We start from the raw sequence: 26,138 nt of genomic DNA on the forward strand, positions 1-26,138 counted from the left end.
CCATGTGATGATATTAGTCTGGGAGGGAAAGGGGAAGTGAGGAAAACAGAGAGAGAGAGAGAGAGAGAGAGAGTCCAGAGGGTCATAAAGAGAAAGATCTCAAGAAAGAGCCTATGGAGGGAATTGGGGGGAATCTAGACTGAGCTGGAGGAATGGGGACAAGGAAGAGGTAACCAAAGGAAGGGAGCCAGGACAGATCTGGGTGGGCCCAGACCCCTGAGGAGGACGGCTAGATTAGAGGAGGGTGGCTGAGTGTTTGGGTGGGAGAACGAAAAAGAGGAAGGAGAAAAGTGGGGAGAAGACAGGGGGAGAGAAGAGGACAAAGTTGAAGAGAGGAGAGGACCAGGGAAGAAGAGGGAAAGCAAGATTGAGAAGAAGAGGGGAGTGGGAGGAGACATATAAGAGGGGAAGAGAGAAAAGCTTGCTAAGGTGAGGCAGAGAAGGGTCAGAAAGTGAGCCAGGCAGAAGATGAAAGGCTAGAAAAGAATCATTGGAAAGGGGAGGGCAAGAAAGTGCCATCAGGAGCAATGGATGAGGATGGAGTGCCTGGGGAACAGAGGCCCCTCCTGGGCCCCACCCAGAGGAATCATGTCCAGGGGGTCCGAGGACGTCGTCGTATAGCCTGTGCTGCTGTTCTCCTGGCTGAGATGCTGGAACGGGCTGCCTTCTTTGGCATCTCCTCCAACCTAGTACTCTACCTCAACAGTCTCAACTTCAACTGGGATGGTGAGCAGGCATCTCGAGCAGCCCTGGTCTTTCTGGGGGCTTCCTATCTCCTGTCCCCCATTGGGGGATGGCTGGCAGATGTGTACCTGGGCCGTTATGCCACCATCATCACCAGCCTCCTTATCTATTTGGTTGCCTCCTGCCTGTTACCCGTCACTGCCTTTTCCGATGGCCGGAGGTCCTTCTGTGGGGAGATGCCCACCTTAATCATCCAACCCTCTTGCTCTGACAAGGACTGCCAAAAGGAGTCTCCCAGCCCCTACTGTGCCCCAACCATGTATGGAGGACTTTTGCTTCTGGCTCTGGGCATCAGTTCAGTCAAGGCCAATCTCACCTCTTTTGGTGCTGACCAGGTGAGTAGAATGGGCAGGGGCAGGGTTGAAGTTGGGGGAAGGGAGGTCCTGAAGCAGGAGACCAACTGTTTAGTCCGTGGGCTACACTTACTGAACATTTTTAAGAGGTGTTGGAGGAAAGCAGCAATAATCCCAAGGCCCCCAGGCCCAGGGGCCTGGCACACTGGGTGGAGTTTGGTCTACTCTGTGGGAGAGACCAACATGACAGTGGCCAGATCTTAGAGATATCAAGAGTCTTTGGGGCTGGGCTTGCTTAGACTACCCTTGGAGTGGGAGGGGGTGAGAGATAATTGTTAGAAGGTTAATTTATAGAGCCACGGTATCAGTCCCACATCTACCTATAACTGGAGTCTGAAGGAAAAAACAAAGAAATGGGACACACTGAAAAAAAAAAGAGTTGTCTTTTCTGTAGTATCTTTGTGGGGTTCCAGAGAAATTGTGGGGGGGGGGGTTGTCCCGAGGTGGGAAACCAGGGCAATGAAGCCTGTCAAGTCTAAGTCAAATGGAAAGAACTGAAGATGTTTAACTAAAAGAAGAAAGGGCTAAGGGGAGGTGATGTGAGAGGGACCTCGTGTTCCAGGGGCTGGCCTACAGAGAGGAGTGCAGCTCATTCTTCTTGGCCCCAAAGGCAAAGCTAGGAGTCAGGAAGGGAAGTTGCAGTGAAATGAACTTGGACTTGAGGTCAATCTCTGAAGCTGTCCAAAAATGTACAGGACTGGGTGCTCTGGAGCCAGCAGATTCCCCTCACCCTCACTGGGGGTTTCCAGGCCACTGGAAGATGCCCATTGGCTGGGTATGGTTCTCAGAAGTTGTCTTCAGGTATCTTCCAGCTCAGAGGGTCTGGGATCCTCTGAAGGGATGTGGTCTAAGAGCTGGTGGCCTGGCCCAGTAGATATGATTTCATCCTATCCATTCCCTCTCTTTTCTTGGGTGTTCTAAGATACTCCCTATTCACAGCCCACCTTCTAAAGTTATTCTAGCTCCAATAGTTTGTTCTAAGGTCTTCCCAGTTCAAGCAACCTCTATTAAGGTCATGCCAGCTCTAATATTTTGAGATTTGAGATACCCCACCTCATTTCTGATGATCTGACAGTCTGCAAGCTTCTAAGTATATATGTGTGCTAGAGACAGGGAGGGGAGAGAGACAGAGACAGAGACAGAGAGAGAGAGAGAGAGAGACAGAGAGACAGAGAGACAGAGAGACAAAGAGACAGAGAGACAAAGAGACAGAGAGAAAGAGAGAGAACATCAGAAGGCATTCTCACTGGGCTCAGATAGATGGGCTAAAGCTGAGGTTTATATGGTGAGAATCTCTTTATTAGACTTATGGAGCGAGGCCAAAGTAGGGAAGGAGGAGGTGTTGAACGATGAAGGGTCTTCTGAAGCCTTGGCTTCCAGATCCAGAGCCCTCAGCACTCCCAGAGTTCTTCTGTTAGCTAGGCAGCAGGTGGGGGAAACCCATAAGATTCCCCGGCCATCAGACCTCATAGGCTCCAGTTCTCTCTTCTGCCACATTACTGTGTGACTTTGGGCATCCCTCTCTCTGGGCCTCAGGGTCCACTAAGCTATGTTAAATCATAACAACCTGTGTCTCTGAGGTGAGAACAGGATAGCAGGAAAGGGTGAGGGTCCTCACACCTCTGAGCCTGGCTCAGGAATATCAGGAAGGATTCATCAACAACATAGGAATTAGAACTATGGAGAATGATATATGTGAAGGCCTGTTGCAAATATGGCCTCAGTTGTTGAATGAAATAATCATTGGTGGGCATTCCTGTATCAATGGACCCATTCCTGGAAGGTGGAGGAAGGTGAGAACTGGGAGCCTCACCCTCTCCCACTAAAGGTCTCATTCCATCCCAGGTCAGACCTCTAAAAAGAGAGACCTGGCTCATTCTTGATGTCTCTGGTTCTTTAGCCTCTACCCAGAACTCTAGGGGAAATCCCTGAGGTCTGGTTCATATCCAGGATTTTCCTAAAAGGGAGATAAAAACTATTTGGTCTACAACATAGCTCAGTTACAGGCCAACTACTTTTTCACAAATATAAGACTGCTTCTGTCCCAAAAGATTCATAAGGACACATTGATCAGGACTTAAAGAAGAGAAGGGAATAAACATTTCTGTGCTGCCCACTCTGGGCCCGAACTTATGTTAAGCCCTTTATAAATATCACCTCATTTGAGCCTTCCAATGCTGTGAGGTAGGTGCTGGTATCATTCCCCATTTTACAATTAAGGAAACTGAGGAAGAAAAGTTGAATGACCTGCTCAGAGTTACTCATAGTAAGTGAATTCAAATTCATATTTTCTTTACTCCAGGTCCAATGATTTATCCAGTGTACCACCTAGATGCCTCAAAACAAGGTTCAGCAAAACAATATGATGCTTATGAAGGATCCTATCCTTTTTTTAGGAAGTTACTAATTAAAATACTACAACAAAACACTTCATCAGACTGGTGATTAGGCATTTCACCTTCATCTCCTCTCAGTGGTACCACCACACAAGTCCCTCAAGGTCCATATCTTCTGGCAAAGCAGGCCTGGCTTTTGGCCACCATCTTTTCCTCTAAAGAACATTGTAGGATCTACAGGAAGCAGTTACCCCAGGGTGTCCAGTCCTTAGGGAGGAACCCAGGAGCTCCTTGAACCCAGGCTGGAAACATCCATCTCAGAATCATGGTTTGGTCATCTATGTGCAGGGAAAGAAAAACAAAGTGGAAGAGGCATTGAAGACCTCTAGATCTTCCATCAGGTCCACCTAGCTCGCCTCTGCTGCCAAGGACATTCTCTAGATGATGTATGTGAGCAGCTGTCCTAGGCACTCCTCCTGTGACTGATGAAATAGAGAAGAGAGGGAGGGAAGGAGGGATAGAAGAGATGGAAATGAAAGGAGGGGAGGGGGGGAGTGAGGGGAGAGAGAGAGAGGGAGAGAGGAGAGTGAAGAGTGAAGAGAGTGGAGAGAGAAAGCAGGGAGGAAAGAGGGGGGGAGTAAGGGATGGAATGACAGAGAGACAGGAGAGGCAGAGAGATAGGAGAGACAGAAAGAGAGACAGACAGAGTGGAGAGAGAAAGAATGGAGGAAAGGATAAAAAAGATAGAAATGAAAGGAGAATGGAAAAAGACAGAGAGAGAGAGAAATGGAAAGAGCAGAGCTAAAGAGTAGAGAGAGGTAGAAAGAGAGAGAAGGGAGACAGAGAAGGAAAGAAGAGATAAAAATAAAAGGAGGGAGAGAGAGAGGAAAAAAGAGACAGAAACAGAGTGAGAAAGAGGAGAGAGATAGAAAGAGAGAGGAAAGAGAAGAGAGAGACAGAGAGAGGGGGAGAGAGAGAGAGAGAGAGAGAGAGAGAGAGAGAGAGAGAGAGAAAGAAAGTGATGGGACAAAGTGGAGAGAAAGAAAGAAGGAAAGAAGGGAGGAAAGGATAGAGGAGATAGAAATGAAAGGAGGAGGAAGGGAGGAAGAGATGGAAAGAGAGAGTGAAGAGACTGGAGAGAGAGAAAGAAGGGAGGAAAGGATAGAAGAAATAGAAATGAAAGGAGGAATGGAAAAAAGAGAGAGATGGAAAGAGCAGGGGTAAAAATAGAGAGATAAAGAGAGTGAGAGAAGGGAGAGAAGGGAGATAGAGAGGGAAAGAAGAGATAAAAATGAAAAGAGAGTGAGATGGAAAGAGACAGAGACAGAGAGAATGGAGAGAAAGAAAGAGTATAGAGAGGAAAGATGAGAGAGAGATAAGAAGAGAGAGAGGAAAGAGGAGAAAGAGAGAGAGGGGGAGAGAGAGAGAGAGAAGAGAAGGAGGGATGAAAGAGATAGAAATGAAAGAAGATCTAGAGAGAGGTGGGGAGAGAGATCTATTTTTCTGGGCAAAAGAACAAGAAAAGAAAAACAGAAATTGTCTCTCCCTTTGGTATCTTCTGAGTGGGCGACTCAATGGTCAGCCCTTGTTGCTCTCACAGGACTAAGAGACCAAAAAGAGAACCGTTTAGTCATCCCAGAAAACACGTTCTTCAATGCTTTGTCACATGTAGTACTGGAAATTGGTCAGAAAGCCTGCCTCAGCTCCACAAATACTCCATTGAGGTGGACTGGAGTCAGAGCAGATCAGTGGGTCCTGGTTAGCCTCATTCCATTGGTACGAATATGCACAGCATTAGCCTAGCCCTCTCCTGTCCTTCAGAGGACATCTACTCCCCTCCCTCCAGGATCTCACCCATCCTTGGCCTTGTTCAGTTTACAAAATGATGGCATCTGGAAGTTGAGAGGGGGCCTCAGAGGTCACTGAACCCAACTTTTCCAGCACATTCACTTGCAGAGCTCCACTGAAGAGGAATCCACCATCTATCTCTGAAGGCAACCCAACTCCTCTTGGATAGCTCTAGGTATCAGAACATTCTTCCCAACAGTCAGCCTCAATCTGCCTCTTTTCACCCTCTTCCCCATTACTCATGGTTCTGTCTCCTGGGGTCAAACAGAACAAACCGACCCTTCTTCCAAAGAACAGGAGTTAAGATCCTAGGAGTCGATAGTCATGTCCCTTCCAAGTCTTCCCTTCTCCGAGCTAAATATCCTTGGGTCCTTCTCTGATCTGTGTTGAACCTTATCGACCTTGGACTATTTTTGACCACCCTCCTTGGCAGGTAATCCAGCACTTTTCTGTCTTTCTGAAAATAGTGTCTAGAATTGAAGTCATGTCAAGACTATTAGCTAGAATCTCTCTTCATGAAGTCTAGCATTGCATAGCCCAGGGTTCCAAGCTCAAGGATTGAACCAAGTCTCTAAGGAGTAACCAGTGGTAGCAGGTATTGGCCTAAAAGGTTTGTCAGAGACCAACTCAAGAGCCAAGGGGAAAAGGAAGAATGGGACTACGGGAATTAAAACTGGGAGATCCTTTGAAGATGATCTCGACCAAACTTAATATTGTGTAGAAGGGGAAACTGGGGCCCAGAGAAGGGAAGGACTTGCTTAGGTGTTCATGCAAATACTAAGGTCAATAATAGCATTTCTAGAGTTGTTTGCATTTTACAAAGCTTTTTCCTCATTATAATGCAGTGAAGTATGAAGCAATTTTTATGGGTGCATGAAGTTTGAGGAAGTCAGCCTTTAGTCAATGGTGGGAAGGATGATAACCCTCATTTTATGGTGTTATAATGTTTATGGAGTGAGAGTGAACCCAGCAAACATATATGGATGATCACCATTGCTGTGTGCTCTAACTGCTGGTTGCCATCGGCCCTGAATGTTGAGAATGGGGGAGAAACCCCTCTGTGCCCCCAAATTCTGAGAATCTGCCCAAGACAGATGCAGTTTCTCCTCTTCTTCTTATAGCCTATTGAGGGGGTGGCTCATGCCGACTCAATTGCCAATAATTATCACTGAAGTCTTCTGGTGATGAGGGGCAATCAGGGATGGTAGGCACACCAACCCAACACTTAGTGGTTTTTCTCCCAACTACCCTCAGAGATAGAAAGCACAAAGATCAGTGTTATAGAGAAGTCAGATGAAGGCCAGGGTAGTGAAGCAATGTGAGCAAAGTCAAAAAGCAGGGGAGGAATTTGGATGCAGGTGGCTGGGACTTCAAGACCAGAACACTTCCCCTTGCTTCCGTGCTTCCCCTCGGGGGTAGACCTAATCATAGCAATGGCGCAAATGTCCTGAGAATGTGTTTTAGAGGGGGTCAGAAGCTCCATCAGTGATCAGCTTGTGACTCTGGACAAGTCACTTCTCTTCTGACTCTTGTTTCCTCATCCATTAAATGGGATTATAAGACGAAGCTTACATTGAGTTTGTGTGGGTCAAATATTCAAAGTGTATGAGTTCTCAGCAGCAGCAGGGTCTCAATTATCTAGTCCCAGGGAGCAAAAGGATCTGTATTCTTTATGGAGGGAGCTTGCCAAATGTCTGAAAGGGTGGGGTGGAAGAAAGGCTGTGGGAAGGTTGGCATTAACAGCTGAACACAATTACATGCTCAGAAAAGGAAGTTGGTCAGATACAAACCAAGGGATGTGACCCACACCCTCTTCTCAGGGGCAAGAAGGCACTTAAATGTAGTTTTGTTAAGATAACAGGAGACAACATGATTAATGTGTATTTATGTTTAACATAGCTATATATATATATATTAGATTGTTTTCTGTCAGGGGAATGGGGGAAGGGAAGGGAGGGAGGGAGAAAAATGTGAAACTCAAAGCCTTTGTTGAAATCTTTTATTACATGTCTTTGGAAAAATAAATAAAATATTTTTTAAATAAAATAAAACAGGTGACTCAATGGATAGAGCACTTGACCTAGAGTTACGTAGACCTGAGTTTGAATCCTGCCTCAGACACATACTAACTGTGTGACCTGAGGAAGTCGCATAATCTCTCTCAGCCTCAGTTCCTTCGTCATTAAGACCGACTTCCCAGGTAGTTGTGAGATTGAGTGAGATAATATTTGCAGAGAGACCAGAGTGTTAGCTCTGATATTTGAGTAAAGGTTTACTTAGATGAGCTCCTTGGAGATGCACAGTCTTATATGGTGGGTTCTACAGGGATTCTTAGCCTGGATGTGCAGATAAAGGAGGAGACCTATGGAGGATAAATGATTTGTTCTCACTAAATAAACAGTGTCAGAGGCAAGATTTGAACTCAAGTCTTCCCAACTCCAGGGGCCACTTGTGGAGATGCTACCAGAAATACTTTGATAGCCTATTATCATGATGCTTTGGAAGCACATGGGTTGAAAGAGGGGAGCAGGTGAAAGGGGTTCACCCCCTCACATCTGCTTGTCTCGCTCCTTGATAGGTGATGGACCTTGGCCGAGATGCCACCCGACGCTTTTTCAACTGGTTCTATTGGAGCATCAACCTGGGTGCTGTTCTGTCCCTATTTCTGGTGGCCTTCATCCAACAGAATATCAGTTTCCTGTGGGGCTACATCATCCCTGTAGTGTGTGTTGGCCTTGCCCTGATCGTCTTCATTTGTGCAGGCCCTGCCTTCATCACCAAGCCTCCCACTGGCAGCCAAATATCCTCCGTGCTAAAACTTGCCATCCAAAGGTGCTGTCCTCAGTGTTGCCGCTGTCTACTCAGGTAAGGTGATCCTTCTGGCAGTGATGATGGAGGTGGTGATGCCAAGGACCAGGGGATTATAGTGGGAAGGGACTTCATCAAGCTCCTCCTCCTTCATTTGCCTGATGTGGAAAGGGAAGTCCAGGGAGCAGAAGTGACCAATGGAGTCACAGAGAGCTGAAAGCTACTTTTGAAGCCCTCTAATCCAAATTCCAGATAGGTTAAGTGATGCACCAGGATAAAAATCAATGGATCGATTGACAAGCAATATGTGACAGACAAATCCTGGCCCTCCAAGACTGCCTAAATATTCTACGGACAAAAGCTATCTATACATCGATAGCTTGTAGTCTCCCTTGGAGACAAGAAGAGGAGGATCTAGATCTTTTGCATCTACATACATCCCTGAAACTTGGTCCAATCCAGAGGCCCTGTAGTGCTGGTGAAATCATTCTAAGTGTACAGTCTACAAAAACAGACAAAATCAGTTAAACTGATATGAGTGGGTCCTAAAAACTTCATGTCTGTAGAAGGTGGTGATTGAGTAGAGTTCTGAGGGAAACTAAGGGTTCTAAGAGGATACTTTCTAGATCTGGCAGACAGGCAGAGAGATCTAATCCTGCGTAAGGAGCACAGAAAACAGTGGGAAAGCAATAGATGTAAATCCAGAATGGTGCATTAGAGCCAAGTTGTGAAAGATTTTAAAGAGGAATCTGTTTCTGATACTAGTAGTAATAAGGAACCATTGGATTTTATTGGGCAGGGAAGTGATGTAGCAAGATTTGTCCTTGAAAAACTACTTTGATGGTCATGTGAACATATGATTACATGGGGGTGGGGAGCTCAAGGCAGGGAGACCAGTAAAGGAAGCCATTGCCATAATCCAGGTGAGAGATGAGGATTTAAACAAGGGTAATGCCTATGTGAATAGAAAGAAGATATTTATGAAGGTAGAAATGCCAACATTTGATGATCGATTGAATATATGGGGTGAGAGAGAAGAATTAAAGAGGACTGGGGTTGTTGAACCTGGGTAACTGAAAGATAACAATACCCTAAAGAGAAATAGGAAACTTCAGGAGGGGTGGGTGATAGGTGGAGTTGGGGTTTGAGATCATGAATTCTGTCTTGGAAAAGTTGTTTGAGATGCCAGTGAGACATCTAGGGAAAGACATCCAAGAGGTGGTGGTTGCTCATATGATAAAATGGAGTTCAGGAGAAATTAGGATGATGGTGATGGAACATTAAATTTCATCTCCTACCTTCACACTTTTGTACAAATTGCCTCCTATGACTTCAATTCACTCTTTCTTCACCTCTGCCTCTTAGCATCCCTCTAAAGAACCCTTTAGAGGCTACTAGGTGGTGCAGTGGATGGGTACCAGCCCTGGCATCAGGAGGACCTGAGTCCAAATTCGGCCTCAGATACTTAATAAATACCCAGCTGCATGACTTTGGGCAAGTCACTTAACCCTATTACCTTGCAAAAACCAAAAAAAAAAAAAAAAAAGAACCCTTCAAAGCTTCATTTCATTGCCTCCTCTTCACAAAGCCCATTCTGATACTCCCAATTGTTAGTAGACATTCCTCAGATTAAAGGCATTTTTTTATTTACTTCTTTGGGTCCACATGCTGTTCCTCCACTGGACTGTAAGTTTCTTGAGGACAAGGACTGTTATTTTTGTCTTTAAATCCTTCATACTTAGCACAGTGTCCAGCATACTTAAGTGTCTGTTGAGTGAACGAATGAATGGAGGGGATGAGGGTGTGGTGGGGATGATGACGATGGAGATGACCCCCACATGGGCCGGTGTCCAAACACTGCTCCCCTTATAGAGCTTCCCAAGATGAAGAAGATCTGCCTGGCAGGTGGTTACCATGGGGTCCTTCTCACTATGAAGATGTCACCAACTTCCGGGCGCTGGGGAGGATCTTGCCGGTCATGTTGACACTGGTTCCTTACTGGATGGTGTATTTCCAGGTGAGTGCCCTTCATCTCTTCTTCCTCTGATAGGAAGTTTAGAACCCGTGTCTCCCTTCAAGGCCAGAGTCCAAGGTTATGTGCAAGGTAGGGATGGGAGGTGCCAAGCAGTTCACGGGATGGTCTGGAATGTTTGATGTGGATGGTGACTACCAGATCCTTACTATTCACGAATCATTGTATGCCCACAACACACTTTCATCCCATGATGGGGGGAGGGTTGTTATTATTCAGTCATTTCAACCATATCTGACTCTGTGACCCCATTTGGAGTTTTCTTGGCAGACCTACCAGAGCAATTTACCATTTTCTCCTCCAGCTCGTTTTACAGAGAAGGAAACTGAGATGAACAGAATTAAGTGACTTGCCCAGGGTCACATAGCTAGTCAGTATCTGAAGTCAGATCTGAAATCGGGAAGATAAGTCTTCTGATTCCAGACCCTGCGCACTACCCACTACATCACAATGAAGGGGAGGATGCATATTACATTCTTTTTAAGAGCCAAGACTGCTATAAACTGACTTTAGGGGGCAACTAGTCCAATCCACTGTTGGGAAAAAAATCCAACCTTCAACATCCCTAACAAGGGGTCATTCACCCTCGATCCTCCAGTGGAAGGGAAACTCACTACCTCCCAAACCAGCGACCCACTTCATTTCTGGACAGCTGTGATCATTGAGAAGGTTTTGCTGATATCAAGCCAGAACTGACCTCTGGGTCTTCTCTACCCATTACTTCCCCTTAGATCCAGGGAGCAAGTCTATTCTCTCCACACAAGACAAGCTTTCACATACATGAAGATGGTCATCCTATCCCCCAAGCTATAGAGCCCCATTCCTTCAACCAATTTTCTTGTGATTTGAATTCAAGACCCTTCACCATGCCTGTGGTTCTCCTCTGGTTGTCCATTACCTCTACAATGTTTTTCCTAAAACATGTTGTCCAAAGCTAAAAACAATAAATGCTCCAGATGGAGTCTGATCAGAGCCTAGCTTAGTGCGGTAGTCATCTCTTAATTTCTGGTTTTGGCAACCACATTTTACTGCTGACTTGTTTGGAGCTTGTGGTCCACTAAAACTCTCAGATCCTTTTTACCTCAGATCCTTATTGCCTAGTCATACATTGTCTACCTTGTACCTGTAAGGTCAATGTTTTTTACAAATGTGAAACTTTACATTTATTCTTATGAAATCGCATCATGTTATTCAACCCAATCTAGCTGATCAAGATCTTTGGGAGACACATACTGTCATTCAAATGTGTATGAGCTGTTCCTTCTGGTTTTGGATCATCTACCGATTGAATGTCTTCATCCAAAACATGGAGACACATGATAAATGGCATAGAATTAAACTACAATCCCTGGGACTCTCCACTACAGACTTCTCTTTCCCTTAAGAGTGTCTTTCCCTTAGACTTCTCTATAAAACAAAGGGGTCACACTGATGTTCTCTTAAGCTCCCTTCCATCACCACATGAACCCCTGTAATTAGGAAACAAAGATCTAAAGACATTCTCCAGTTCATTTTGCAGATGAGGAAACTGGGGCAAATTCATCAAACAAGATAGAGGCAGAACTAGAAAGACACTCAGAATCCCAGACTTCTTTAAGCATTGTTCTTTCTGCTCCACAGTCCCATGAAAAAGATGGGGTACCTCTCCTCAAAGAAAGTGTTTGGCTCCTAGGACAGATAGATATCACAGAGGCTAGGACACTGGACTTGGAGTCAGAAAGACCTATGTTTGAATCCTGTCTCAGCCCCCTTTCTGGCTAGGGTCCCTGGGCATGTGACCTCACTTTTCTCATCTCCAGTTTCCACATATATAATTATAGTATAATAATAGGACCTACCTCCCAGGGTTGTTGTGAAGATCCAAAGTGTTCTGCAAGTCTTAAATTTCTATTTAAGGGGGACAGCTAGGTGGCACAGTAGATAGAGCACCGGCCCTGGAGTCAGGAGGACCTGAGTTCAAATCCAGCCTCAGACACTTAATAATTACCTGTGTGACCTTGGGCAAGTCACTTAACCACATGGCCTGGCCAAAAAGAAAAAAGAAAAACGTTCTATTTAAGGGCTATTTTTTTTTTAGCAAATAGATATGGAATCTATGAGCCTGGCTGCTTTTCTAGTCTTTTGCCATTCTAGTAATAATTTTAGCTAACATTTACATAGTACTTTCTATGGATAAGGCACTATGCTAAGCACTCTACAATTATTATCTTCACAACAACCTGGGGAGGGAGGTGCTATCATTTTTCACATTATACAGATGTGGAAATTGAAACATTAAAAGTGAAGTTACTTGCCCAGGACAAGCTTGGAAGGGTCATAGACCAGATTTCTACTCTACCTGACATAGCAGAATGTCTAATAAATGGAAGCTCAAAAGAACACTGAAGGAGTGAATGAATGAATGAATGAAAAAGAACAAGTCACTCCACCCTATTTGCCTCCGTTTCCTCATCTGGCAATGGTTGGAGAAGGAAATAGCAAACCACTAGCATCTGTTCAAGGGGAAAAAAAAAACCCAAAGGAGTCACAGAGTCAGACATGACTGAACAAAAACAATTTAATATTCATTTTAAAAATTTTGAGTTTCAAATTCTCTCTACTCCCCTCCCATTCCTTGAGAAGGCAAGCAATTTAATATAGGTTATAAAAATATTCCAAATTAGCCATTCTTGAAATGAAAAGATAGATAAAAACTAGAAAACCCCAAAACCCCAAACAAAAAACAAGAATAGTAAAGTTTAAAAAGTCTGCTTCGATCTGCATTCAGACTAGGCAATGGGGTTAAGTGACTTGCTCAAGGTCACACAGCTAGTAAGTTTGGATCAATAAAATGCATATTGAATTGAATCCATATTGGACTGGAAAACTAGAATCCATATTTTTATACATCCAATCAGCATTTGTCCTTTTTCTTTTCTGCCATGATAGCCAATCTGATAGCTTTGCGGTAGTTGTTTTAATTTACATTTTTTTAATCACTAGGAAATTAGAGCAGTTTTTCATACAACTATAGATCAGTTTGATTTCTACTTCTGAAAATTGCCTATTTATATTCTTTGACCCTTTTTCAGTTGAAGAACGGCTCATATTCTTATAAATTTGGCTCAATTCTCTCTCTATTTTTTAAAAATAAGGTCTTTATCAGAGAAACCTTTTGGTTAAAAAAAAATCTCCTCAGTTTCCTGTTTTCCTTCTAATTTTGGCCTTTTTAATTTGATATGATCAAAGCTACCCATTTTACATCCTGTGATACTCTCTATCTCTTGTTTGGTCATACATAAATCTGCCAACTAAAAAATTGCATGTTTGCTTATGTTTTCATCCTTTGAGTCTTATTCATAGAGGCATTTTGAATTGCTCTTTGTATACAGTATGAGATAGTGATCTATGACTAGTTTCTGCCAACCTGCTTTCTAGTCTTCCCAGCAAGTTTTGATAATAGTGGTTTCTTGTCCTCAAATCTTTGCATTTGTCAAACACAAGGCTTCTATGGTCATTTACTATTGTGCATCATGTACTTAATCCATCCATTGATCTACCACTCTGCTTCTTAGTCAGTACCAAATTGTCTTGATGATAACAGTTTTATAATGCAGTTTGAGATCTGGTACAGCTAAGCCACCTTCCTTCACATTTTTTTTCACGTAGATTCCCTTAATATTTTCGACTTCTTGTTCTTACAGATAAATTAATTTTTCCTAGCTCCAGAAAATAATTTTTGGCAGTTTAATTGGTGTGGCACTGAATAAGTAAGACAATTTAAGTAGTAATGTCATTTTTATTATATGGCTCAGCCCATCCATGAACAATAACATTTCTCCATTTGTATAGATCGCACTTTATTTGGGTGAAGTGTTTTGTAATTGTGTTCATATAGTTCCTGAGTATTTCTTGGCAGATAGATTCGCAAGTATTATATGTTACCTACAATTATTTAAAATGGAATTTCTCCTTCTAGCTCTTATTGCTGGACTTTATTGGTCATATAATTATCCTTTCTGCATTGTGATTTTCCCCATCATTGTTTCTATGTGTTGCAGGTTCACATAAATAAAATCAAATGGAAATTTGGGGGGGAGTTTTGTAGAAGCTACAGATGTCATGAGAAGACTATCAGATGACACAGAAAAAGTTTAGAAACTCAGAAATACATAAAATAGTATTGTATAATACTATTGTATTGTATCATATAATATTGTATAGTATTGTATTGTATAGTATTATATAATATTAACCCCAATTTTACAATAAGGTATTGGAAATACCTCACAAAAGAAAAAAGAAAAAATTCAGACTTCTCTGACATGAAGGGAAGGCTCCCCAAATTTTGATACAGTGTTCCCAGATTGTGGGGACATTATGCCCCGAACCCTCATGATATGAAAGGGATAGCTGTATATAGAAATGCTGATGATTTATGTAGTTTTATTTTATATTCTGCAACTTTACTGAAGTTGTTAAGTATTTCAACTAGCTGTTTTAGTTGATTCTATAGACTTCTCTAAGTCTACATCATATTATTTGCAAAGAATGATAGTTTTATTTCCTCATTGTCTTTTCTAATTTTCTCAATTTCTCTTTTCTCTTCTTATTGCTTGACCTTCGTTTTCATTTTGGCTTTCCTTTTTTTTTTTTTAAAAGGTTTTTGCAAGGGAATGGGGCTAAGTGGTTTGCCCAAGGCCACACAGCTAGGCAATTATTAAGTATCTGAGACCCGATTTGAACTCAGATACTCCTGACTCCAGGGCTGGTGCTCTATCCACTGTGCCACCTAGTTGCCCCCCTTTTTTCTTTTCTTAATCAAATTAACAATGCTTTTTTTTTTACTTTGTAGCTATCATTTCTAGAACAATATTTAATAATAATGTTGATAATGTGCATCCTTGATTAATCTTATTAGGAAGGCTTCTAGCTTATCCCCATTATGGATGATGCTTACTGATGCTTTCAAGATAGATATTACTTATCATTCTAAGAAAAGATCTACCTATTCCTGTGCTTTCTAATGTTTTTAATACTAATGGGTGCTGCATTTTGTTAAAAAAACGTTTTCTGCATCTGGTAAGATGGTCAATTGTACTGATAGTTTTCCTAATATTTGTCTAGCCTTGCTTGCTAGTATAAATCCTATTTGGTCATAGTGTATGGTGGTTTTTTTTTCTGATATACTGCTGTAATCTCCTAGCTAATGTTTTATAGAATTTTTTGCATCAATATTGATTAGGGAAATTGTTCTATGGTTTTCTTCCTCTGATTTTGCACTTTCTCATTTAAGAATCAGCACTAGATTTTATGTCTTAAAGGAATTAAAGGTTTCCTTCTTTGTTTACTTCCCCAGAATAGTTTAAATCATATTGAAAATTAATTGTTCTTTAACTATTTGGAAGAATTCTCTTGTGAATCCATCTGGTTCTGGGGATTCTTTCTTGGGGAGCTCATTGATGGTTTCTTTAATTTCTTTTTCTAACATAGGGTTATTTAAATATTCCATTTCCCCCTCTATTAATATGAACAATTTATATTTTGCAAATATTTATCCATTTCTCTTAGATCATCAGATTTATTGACATAAAATTGGGCAAAATAACTCCTAATCATTGCCTTAAGCTTCATCTTCATTGACAGTGAATTTTCCCTTTTCATTTTGGCTTTCTTTTTTTCTTTTCTTAATCAAATTACCAATGTTTTCTTTATTATCTTTTTCATAAAGGTTTATTTATTAATTCAATGTTTGGGGTTTTTTTTTAGTTTTTTCCAAGGCAATGGGGGTTAAGGCTTGCCCAAGGCCACACAGCTAGGTAATTTTTAAGTGTCTGAGGCTGTATTAGAACTCAGGTACTCCTGACTCCAGGGCCGGTGCTCTATCCACTGTGCCACCTAGCCACCCCCATTCACTTGTTTTTTTAATCCCCAGCAGCCAGCACACTGGCCTTTAATGGCTTGTTGACTATCTCCATCAGGTAATTTCTGCTTTGAAGAACACATTCTCCCTCTGTTAACTCAACCCACAGACATTCAATTGTCATTCAATTTTCTCTAGAGGTCTATAATATATAACTTTTTAAAAAATTCTATTCAGGGGCAGCTAGGTGGTGCAGTGGATAAAGCACCGGCCCTGGAGTCAGGAGTACCTGAGTTCAAATCCAGTCTCAGACACTTAATAATTATCTAGCTGTGTGGCCTTGGGCAAGCTACTTAACCCCATTTGCCTTGCAAAAATCTAAAAAAGAAATTCTATTCAACTCATTAACTTCTTATTTGATGGTTAGATTTATCTACTTCTGACAGGGTGAAAGTTGGGGTCCTCCACTGGATAGTTTTGTACTATTTAATTTATTCCTGTCGTTCATTTAACATTTTTCTTTAAGTATTTGGATGCTAGTGATTTGATGCATATGCGTTTAGTATTGATATTTAGTATTTTATTATTTAGCATTTTCAGTATATTTACTATTTTACTTCATTGACTATGGTGCCTCTTGGGAAAATGACATTTCCCTTATTTGTCTCTTTTAATTAGGTCTATTTTTGCTATTTTTAATCCTACTTTTTTTTTAACATCAGTTAAAGTGTAACAGATCCTCCTCCATCCTCTTACTTTTATCTGAGTGTGTCTCTCTGTTTCAAATGTGTTTCTTGTAAGCAACATATTGTGGAATTCTGGTTTCTAATCGTTCTGCTATCCACTTTGGTTTTAAATAGAGTCCTTCTCAAGTACTTGCTTTTTGTTAGGCAAATCCAAAAGCAAAGACGGTCCAGGTCCTTGACAAGTTTATATTCTAACTGGGGAAAAGAACTCACAGAGAGAGGACCGATGTATGCTATTGGAATTGGTGGGTGGGGCCATTGGACTGGAGATTGAACCCATTCCTTCTAGGAGCAATGCAGTTGATTTTGGTTCCAAGATCAGTGAGTGGAGATGCCCATGAGTGGGGAAAAGTGGGTGATGAGAAGATGAGAGTAGAAGAGGGAGCACAAGTGAAGAGCATCACCTCCACCTGAAATGCCCCCACTCAATTCCATCGCACCCTGGGGAAATTTAGCTAAAATGACTAACCCCTCCAAGAAGGTGACCCCAGGCAGGAGGAAGTGGATTTGAAGAAAGAGGACCTGGGTTCAAATTCTGAGTCTACTTATTTCAAATCCTACTTATCTGTCCAACTTTAAGGAAATCAGGTCCCATTTGGGGTCTCAGGTTTCTCACAGAGAAAAGAGAGGGTTGGATTAGTGTCTAAGTCTCATCAAGGTGATCAGCATTCAACCCCTACATAACAAGGCAGGCAAAGTACCACGTTCAGTCTGCCTCTAAATTCTAATCTTGTGATTTGATTTGGTGTTGCGTTTATTCTGTTTCTACTTGTATAAAAGACATATAATGTCTCCCCATAGAATAGAAACTCTTTGAGATCAAGGACTATTTCCTTCTTATTTTGTCTTTCTACCCCAAATGCCTCATTTAATTTTTGGCATATAGTAGGAATTTAACAATTGCTTGTTGTTTTTTTTTTAAGTGGGCTTCCCCTCAATTCAACAAATACTTAATAACACAGTGGGTTAAGAGCTGGTCTTGGACAGGGAGCTGTTATCATTTGTCCTTCATTCTAGAAGAGCATGGCATCAGGAAGACAGCTGGCCATGTACAAAAAGACCTGGGTTCGAATCCCACCTCCAACATAAGCAGGCTAGGTGGTCTCAGTGGTCCCAGGTAGACTCTCTTAGGTCCTAAGTGGCAGGGTAGATTTTCTTACTGAAAATTTCCTGCAACAATACAATCAGACTATGTTGGGATAGCTCAACTCTAGGAAAGTGTGACCTTTTCCCTGATTCTAGAAATGTCACCCACTCTGCTCCTTAGCCACTGGAGACAGGGAGGGGCTAGAGGGGAGTGGGCAGCATTCTACCTAGGACTCCGAAGAATCTGGGGAATCTGGGGAAGTCTGTGAACCTGATGTCCTCTGTCTGTCTCTACCACAGATGCAGTCCACTTATGTCCTACAGGGCTTGCACCTCCAAATCCCACATATTTTCCAGACCCACTTGGACAATGGCAACAGCAGTAACAAGCTTTCCCAGGGCGGTAGAGGCTACAGGGTAAGACCAAGCCCCATCCTTACCAAATGACCCTCTTCTGCCCCACTCCCAAGACCAAGAACTGAAATAATGCTACCCTGACCCATTGCCAGCTCCCGAGGGTTTCTGGAAGACAAGACGTGAGCCTTTGTCAGTAAATAACCTGGGTCCATTTCTGTAACTCCAAATGAGGGTCAGTGTAGGGATAGGGGGTGGGGTTGAAATATGAAAAGATGCACTGGATTGAAAGGTAATAGAACTGGATCTGATACTTAATAGCTGTGTGATCTGGGTTAGATGACTTCTATGCTCTGAGCATCACTTTCCTCATCTGTAGAATGGACTTCCAATTGACCAGGGTCAATTGAGGAGTTAGGGGTTCATAGAATTCGAGTTAGGAAGAACCCGAGAGCCTAGAATGTCAGAACTAGAAGGGACTTTAGACAACAAAACATGGCATGTCAGTTCTGGGATGTGGAACATCAAAGCTGGAAGGAATCATGGAACAAAGAATGTCAGACTAGAAAGGATGTTGGATACACTCCAAAATGGAATGTTGGAGTTGGGAGGAAGCTTAGAATACAGAATGCCAGAGCTTCACAGACATTAGAAATGAGAGCACAGAACCCACTCAAAGAATATCTAATCCAAATTGTAGTCAAGGAGAGGGTCTCCCAAGATGCTGTTGGGTGTCCTCAAGGTCCAAATGTTTCTCATAATAATACCAAGATGCTTTCATTTCTAATATGGTAAATATTGCTTGGTAGACCTCACATAAACTGAAGCTCTTCAGAGGGGTCTACAGAAATTCTTAAGAGTAAAGAAGGGTCCTTAGACCAAAAAGTTCTAGAACTGGTCCTGCATGACCCATTCATTCTTCTGGTGAGGATGCTCAGAGATGTTCAATCAGTCCAATTCACAGGAACATCTTCCCTTTCTCTAGTGCCCTGATGGTTTCAAAGCCCTTCCTCTGCCAACCCTATAGGGAACATTAATCCCCCCCATTTTACCTATCATGAAACAAGCAACCCAGAGAGGTCAAGTACTTTGCAAAGGTCACACAGCTGGTAGTGTATGACCCAGGACAGACTCAGGTCTCTTGATTCCACTTCCATCTTTCTTGAACAGAGCCCTTCACTGGGCCATGGGGAGGTCCAGAGCGAGAGTGAACCTTGCGTCTTGGCTCCCAGGGAGTATCTGTTTGGTTCACCACTTATCTCTGCCTTCTGTCCTGCCTCCCTCTCTGAACCTGTGCGGGGGGGGGGGGGGTGGTCCTCTACTGAATCTCGCCTAATTAGTAACCTGAGCTGGTATCTTCCATCTGTGCTCCTCTGGGAACATCCCATAGGCATGTGAGAGACCCTGACCTAGTCCCCTCCCCACCCTTTGCTTCTCAGGCATCATGATAGGTCCTGATCTGGTTCCCTCCTTCCCAGTTTCCGGCAGCTTGGCTCCTCTTGGCCAATGTGGTCGTGGTGCTGATTCTGGTCCCTCTGAAAGACCGTGTCCTTGATCCGTTCCTGCAGCAGAGGAAGTTGCTCCCCTCACTCCTCAAGAAGATGGCCCTGGGCATGTTCTTTGGTTTTGCCTCCGTCATTGTGGCAGGTCATTCTGGGGAATGGGGGGGGGAACCCTACTAGACATAGGCGAGGGTTTCCCAACAACCCACAGTGTAGGGTAAGGGAGCTGAGACCAGATCTGGTCATCATAGGCAGAAACAGAAGTTATCCTAAACTAGTATTAAGGCTGTAGGGCTAAATCAGACACATCATGATTGGAAAGATGAAGCTGCTAATCCTTGTACCAGAGCACATTATACCAGAACTAGATGGGACTTTGGAACATGGGACATCATACGTAGGAGATGGGGAGGGGTCTTAGAACATGGGGCAAGAGTGTTTGGAGATGGGCAGGGCCTTAGAACATAGCACAGAGTATTGGAGATGGGTAGGGTCTTAAAACATGGGACATCATGTGTTGGAGATGGGTGGGGCCTTAGAACATAGAAACAGAGTGATTGATGGGACTTAGAACATGGGGCAAGAGTGTTGGAGATGGGTGGGGCCTTAGAACATAGAACAGAGTGATGGTTGGGACTTAGAATATGGGGCATAGAGTGCCAGTGCTGAACAGGAGTTTAGATGATGGGCCATAGAATTTCAGACCACAGAAGGAATATAGAACATAGATCAGGACTGAGAGGGACTTCAGAACTTGGAACACAGAATGTCACAGAAGTCATTTAGAGCCCTAAAAATAATGTGTTAGTGAAGGGGGAGTGATTCTAGGACATCTAAGATAGCATGCTGGGAGCTAGAAGGGACTTTGGAACATAGAATGTTAAAGTTTAGAGGAAACTTGGATCAGAATACAGAATTTCATAGCTGGAAAGAACCTTAGAACATAGAATGGCAAAGCTGGAAGAGTACTACCCAGGACTATCAGTGCTTTCAAGGATACCTTGGAACACAGAATGGGAGATCTGAAAGGGTCTTTCTAAGGCATCTAACACAACCCCTCCTTTCACAGAGCCCAAAACAGGGCAATGACTTGGTCAGGGTCATATGTAAGGATGACAAAGTTGGGACTCTACCCTAGGTCTCCTGGTTGCCAGTCCATGGGCTTTCCCATTATACCACACTTTCCTCTCATAACCCAATTCCTTGCCTATTGGAGCAAGCCTGTGCTGTAGGGTTATGCCCACTGGTAGGTAAATTAGTACTGTAGATGATGGAGCTCATAATTCCCTGAGTTTCTCAACCTTGATGACTCCCCAACAGGCATTGTGGAGACCAAGAGGCTCCAATACATTCACCACAACCAGACGGTGGCTCAGGAAATTGGACAGGATATGTACTTTGCAGCACCTATGTATATCTGGTGGCAGATCCCTCAGTATCTCCTCATTGGCATCAGTGAGATCTTTGCCAGCATCTCAGGTACCATGGCTATCCTTCTTAACTCTCCTTTCCCCAGACAAGGCCAGGAGCATGCCAGGGATGTGTGCATGGACATCAAAGGAGGGATGGTTGGATGGTGGGTGCCATCTTGATTGAATGTAGTGTATGACTGAGTGTGAACCCAGAAGCCAAAAAGGTTCCCCACTTGGGGATTGCTATGGAACCAGAAGCTCTGAAACATGCAGAAAAAGGGGTTCTCCCTGGATCCCCTGCTTTCTCAGAGGAAGGACCACAGAATCTCAGAACTGGAAGCAACCTCGCTGGGAGGGTCAAGTCCTATCTCCAATGTGCCTGGTCCTCCAACTACCTCCTAAAGATCTCCAAGGGGAGGAGATTTGCCCTCTCAAGGAAGCCCATTGCACCTGGGCATAGTTGTCACTCCTGCCACGTTCTATCACTTTTGGTCTGGGACAAAAGGTTCAGAAGAGCAGAAAGAAATCTGAGGTGCCCCCCCCCACTAAATCACAGGAAGATTGTGCAAGGGGTGGATGGCTTATGGAGAAGGAGAAGGAGCAGGAGTTGGGATAACAGGACAGGGCAGTGATGGGCCAGTAGTGGCAAGTGGGCACCAAGGGAGGCTTCCATGGGTCCAACAGGGAGAAGGTACTGGTTACAGGACCAGAGCCCAAAGTCTTTCTCCACACCTCTGCGTCCCCCCATCCTAGGCTGGCCCTATTCTGGCTTGGTCAATTTGGGGAGCGCAGAGGCCTGGCCCTTGTCTAAAACAGAACCAAACCAGACTGTCCTCTGATGCCCATTGGTCTCTGACCTTCTCTGGTCCTGAAATATGGACCCCTTCCCTCTTCTGCAGCACTGGATGGGCAGGCAGATGGGCAGAGTTTTAAGGGAGAAGCCCATTCCTAGCCTGTGTGACCTGGGCTTGGGGTCTCCTTCCCTGCCCCCTCTCCACCAGCCCTCACCTCCCCTGCTGCTTCTCTCCTAGGTCTGGAGTTTGCCTACTCAGAAGCCCCCCGCTCCATGCAGGGGGCCATCATGGGCATCTTCTACTTCCTATCTGGCATCGGCTCTATCCTGGGCTCTGGCCTGGTGGCTTTGCTGTCCCTAACAGCAGGGGGCTGGCTGCACTGTCCGGAGGACTATGGTATGTGTCTGTGTAGGGCAGGGGCATGGGAAGGGGCACATGAATAAACTTGGCGGCTGGGCGTCTCCTGCCTATTCTGTGCCAACAGACATGAGGGTGTCCTTGGACATGGCTATAGTGTCAGAGGTATGATCATCAATGCGGTCTCTAGTCCAAACTCCTCAGATGAGAAACTGAGGCCCATCCAAAGGAAGCGGCTAGCTCCATCCCACAAGGAAGGAGCCACAGAGCCCGGACCCCAACCCTGTTCCTCCTGCCCTTCACCCCCCCCCAAAGGGTGTCTCATGGTCAAAAGAGAGGGGGAAGAGTAGGACATCCATGGTGCAACCCAGGGAACCTCTCTTTATGGGGAGAGGTCACACTGCGATAGAGGGGCAAGTGGGAGTGATGTTGAAGCCCCCTGACCCCCAGGGTTCCAATCCAAGTCCACTCAACCCTGGGGGGGCTATGAAGGTCAACAGGGGAGTCACCCACATCTTCATTTCCCTGAGGGGGAGCCCAGGGAAATTTGAGCCTTGTAGGTGGTGTCCCCAGTCTCCCCAGCCCCTGCCTCATGTTGCAGCCAGGGCAGGGGCCCCGTGGGCTCAAGCCTGACTATCTTGCAGGAAACATTAACAATTGCCGGATGGACCTCTACTTCTTCCTGCTGGCTGGCATCCAGGCTGCCACTGGTCTCCTCTTCCTCTGGATCGCCACCCGTTATGAGTGGTCGGCACCTCCGCCAGCCTGCCGCCGCTGCCCGGGAAGAGAGGGTGGCTGAGGGAGGCCATCGATGGCGGGCGGGCCAGCTGGGGTCGACAACCACAAGGACAGGCTCACCACCTCGGGCTCCACTTTCCTTTCCACTTTATTTTGTACCCAGCGTAAGAATAAATCATTTGTCATAAATAACGGGGCACCAGCCCTTCCTCAGCCTGCGGCAGTGATGTGGGGAGGGGGGGGCAGGGCTGGGGGGGCAGGCAGGGAGATGGGATGATTCAACTCAACACCCACAAGAGAAGCATCTGACCTTGGGGAAGGGCACTCTCTGACACCTGCTCCCAGGACTCGGGGCCCAGAGGCCCCCAGGCCAGACCAGGCAAGGGTGGGCCATCAGGAGCTGCCCCGGATCCTCTCCATGTAGCTTCTCAGCTCATCAGGGTCCCTTAGCCCCATGTCCTCACACACCCAGCGGATGTCATCCTCTCCGGCCACCAGAATAGACTGCACCGCGGGGGCCGGGGGCTCCTCGGGGGGCCGGGCCGGGGGGGCCGCTGCAAAGGTCACAAACTCCACCCGCTTCCTTCTGCCACCCGGCTCCTTCCGTGGCAGGGTGGCCCCCAGGGGTGGGCTGGGGTCTGGGCTGCCACTACTGCCACCTCCTCCTCCTCCTCCCCCCTCACAGTGGCAGCCCCCCTCCCCTGGGGCAGGAGGGGCTGGGCTCGGGGGCCTCTCCTCCCGGGGGGGTCGCCGGTCCAGCTGGCGGCTCAGCTCCTCCTGATCCGTCCCCAGCCAGACCCAGTTGTGGGGCTGGGGGGAGGTGGGGCCCCCAGAGGCTGGGGCGTCAGGGGGCTCCTTGCGCTGGTAGCGCAGTACAAAGACCACGCCATTGATGAGGAAGATGAGGATGGCCAAGCAGAAGATGCTGAGAAGGGCGTAGAGGCCCAGCTCCAGGTCTGTCACCCTCTGAGGGGTCCTCACCATCTCCTCCTCCTCTTCCTCCTCCTCCTCCTCCTCCTGCTCTTCCCCTAGGTCCTCTGGACGCTCAAACTTGCTCCTCAGGCCCCCGTCTCCCCCTGACCCCAGCTGCCTCCCTCCTCCCTTATTGCTCTCAGTGACTGGAGCAGCAGAGGTAATTGGGGGAACCTGCTCAGGCTGCTGTGGGGGGACTGGGGGCCCCCCCAGCCAAGCCGTGGCTGAGGCCAGTGGGGGCCGGTGCTTGCCCCGACGGCAGGACTCCGGGGAGTGCAGCCCCACCTGCAGGGGCATCCCCTCGTTGGCCCCTCCACTCACCAGCCCCCCAAAGAAGTCCCCTTGCTCCCTGCCAGGGACCGCAGAGGAGAAGGCTCCTGGCTCCTCAGTGGAAACCGCCAGGGCCAAGTCCCTATGGTCAAACAGCTCTGCCGGGGCCAGGGTGTGATCGGAGAAGGTCAGCCACAGGGAGAAGGCCACTTCCTGTAGGGTGGCAGAGCGGGGGAGAGACACCACACAATGGGAGAAGAGAGACACACACAGAGACCCACGGGAGCGAGGCGAGAGACGAGATAACACAGAAGCAGACAACGGGGAGAGAGGCACCCAGGTCAGTGGCCTCCCTGCCCTGACCCCTTCCTCCACCCTCGGCAGGGGCCAGGGGCCACCTGAGCTCCCGTCTTCTCCCTCCGCCTCCCTCCTGCGGCCTCTCCGGAGCCCCTCACCCTGCCTCCCTCTGGGGAGGTCGACCCTGCCCAGCCACGGACTCCTCTCCCACCCTGGCCTTCACCTGTTTCGAGCCGGGTGGTATGGAACGGGCCCAACACGTGGCAGTGATCTCCCCGGGGTGGGTTGTACCCCGGCTCAATGCCAGGGAGATGCCCATCACCGGCTGGGCCCGGAGTTCCAGCACAGAGACCTTCTCATCTGTCACGGACAGGGTCTGTTCTCCAAGGATGGAGTCGGACAGTGGCGAACGGACCTGAGGCGGAAGGAGAGCCAAAGGGGGAGGGGCTCAGGCCCCACACCTCCATCCCCTGTGCTAATTGATGCCCTGGCCCAACCTTCCCACACTCCTTCTCACCTCCAAGGACGTCACCCCTGGCTCCCGTCCAACCAGGACGCTGCCACCCTCCAGAGTGGCTACTCGGGGGTCTTGGACACGGGCGTGGGGTCCCACAAGGTGAGACACGTCCAGCAGCCAGTCGGGGCCCAGGAGATAAGTAAGATGGCGGCCTCCATCCTGAGGATGGGCCACAAAAGGAACGAGGAACCGGACACCGGCGCGCTGGTACTGTAACCGGCAGCCCCGGGCCCGCCGGTCTGCCTCCTCAGCTCCTTCCTCGGGCTCGGTGGGGGCACTACCCAGCCAAGGACAAAAGTCAATGGAGGGGCCCCCCTCAGTCAGACTGGGCTATCCTCCTCCCTCCTCTCAAGGACAATGCCAGCCTGGTCCCCTGATCCTACCCACAGTCCTTTACTCTACCCTGACCCCACTCCCTGCTCCTGAGGGCCTAGATACCAACGGCCTGTGGCCTGAATTAACTGATTACTCCATTTCATAGAATGGGTTTCTTTTAAATACTATGAAGTTTAATTTAAGCCTTTAAAACATGATTCTGAGAAGGGAGCCTTGGTTTCTGCAGACTGCCCAAGGGGTCCAGACACCCAAAAAGCAAAAAAGAACCCCTGGGGTTATAGGATCCCAGACTGGGTGGTTGGGGGGGGGGGAGTCCTAGAAATCATGAGTTAGAGTGAAGCGCAAGGAAAGTGAGCCCCAAGCTGTGCCCAGGGTCACACCTGGCCTTGGCCTTGCTAAGGGAGATGGGAAGAGCTTGGAGAACATCCACAAGATGGCAGCCCTGTTGATAAAGGGTCTTGGGGCCATGGGTTCAGTGGCCAAGCCAGGGTTTCAGAGGGATCAGAATACAGGCCCAGGGGCCTTGAGGCTGCCCATGAACCACTCTCCTATTCAAGAAGGCAGAGCCCTAAAACAGGGCAGAGATCTCCACCAGCAGCTTCTGACCAAGGGGCAGAAGAATGGGAGCTTTTGGTGACTTCATCTTGCCCTCCCATGCCCACATCCCAGCTTGGTCCAATCCATCCAGGGAGGCCTCTTCCCAGCCCTATGCCTCTCCCAAAACCTTCTCTGGCAAGATCCCATCTCTGTTCTGTTCCCTCCAGTGTCCAACCTGCAGAGACAGTCAGCCAGCC

At 46.3% G+C, this 26,138-nt stretch overlaps 2 protein-coding genes across 2 annotated transcripts in view; one reads left to right on the plus strand and one right to left on the minus strand.

Moving 5' to 3' along the window:
- On the plus strand, positions 1-23,150 carry SLC15A3 (solute carrier family 15 member 3). The gene is made up of 8 exons (XM_074231369.1): positions 1-1,079; positions 7,860-8,146; positions 9,962-10,106; positions 18,096-18,212; positions 19,628-19,796; positions 20,972-21,130; positions 22,095-22,253; positions 22,859-23,150. The coding sequence occupies exons 1-8, from the start codon at positions 528-530 to the stop codon at positions 23,011-23,013; spliced, it is 1,743 nt and encodes a 580-aa protein (XP_074087470.1). The 5' UTR covers positions 1-527; the 3' UTR covers positions 23,014-23,150.
- Positions 23,061-26,138, minus strand: part of TMEM132A (transmembrane protein 132A) — a 12,967-nt gene continuing 9,889 nt past the window's right edge. Inside the window, exons 9-11 of the mRNA XM_074231368.1 lie at positions 25,009-25,285; positions 24,715-24,906; positions 23,061-24,407 (exon numbers count right to left, since the gene is read on the minus strand). Of these exons, the coding sequence (XP_074087469.1) occupies positions 23,346-24,407; positions 24,715-24,906; positions 25,009-25,285 (1,531 nt within the window). The 3' untranslated portion in view covers positions 23,061-23,345. The remainder of the gene's footprint in view (positions 24,408-24,714; positions 24,907-25,008; positions 25,286-26,138) is intronic.

Source organism: Macrotis lagotis, chromosome 3 (assembly GCF_037893015.1).
Source record: "Macrotis lagotis isolate mMagLag1 chromosome 3, bilby.v1.9.chrom.fasta, whole genome shotgun sequence".
Classification (NCBI taxonomy): domain Eukaryota; kingdom Metazoa; phylum Chordata; class Mammalia; order Peramelemorphia; family Peramelidae; genus Macrotis; species Macrotis lagotis.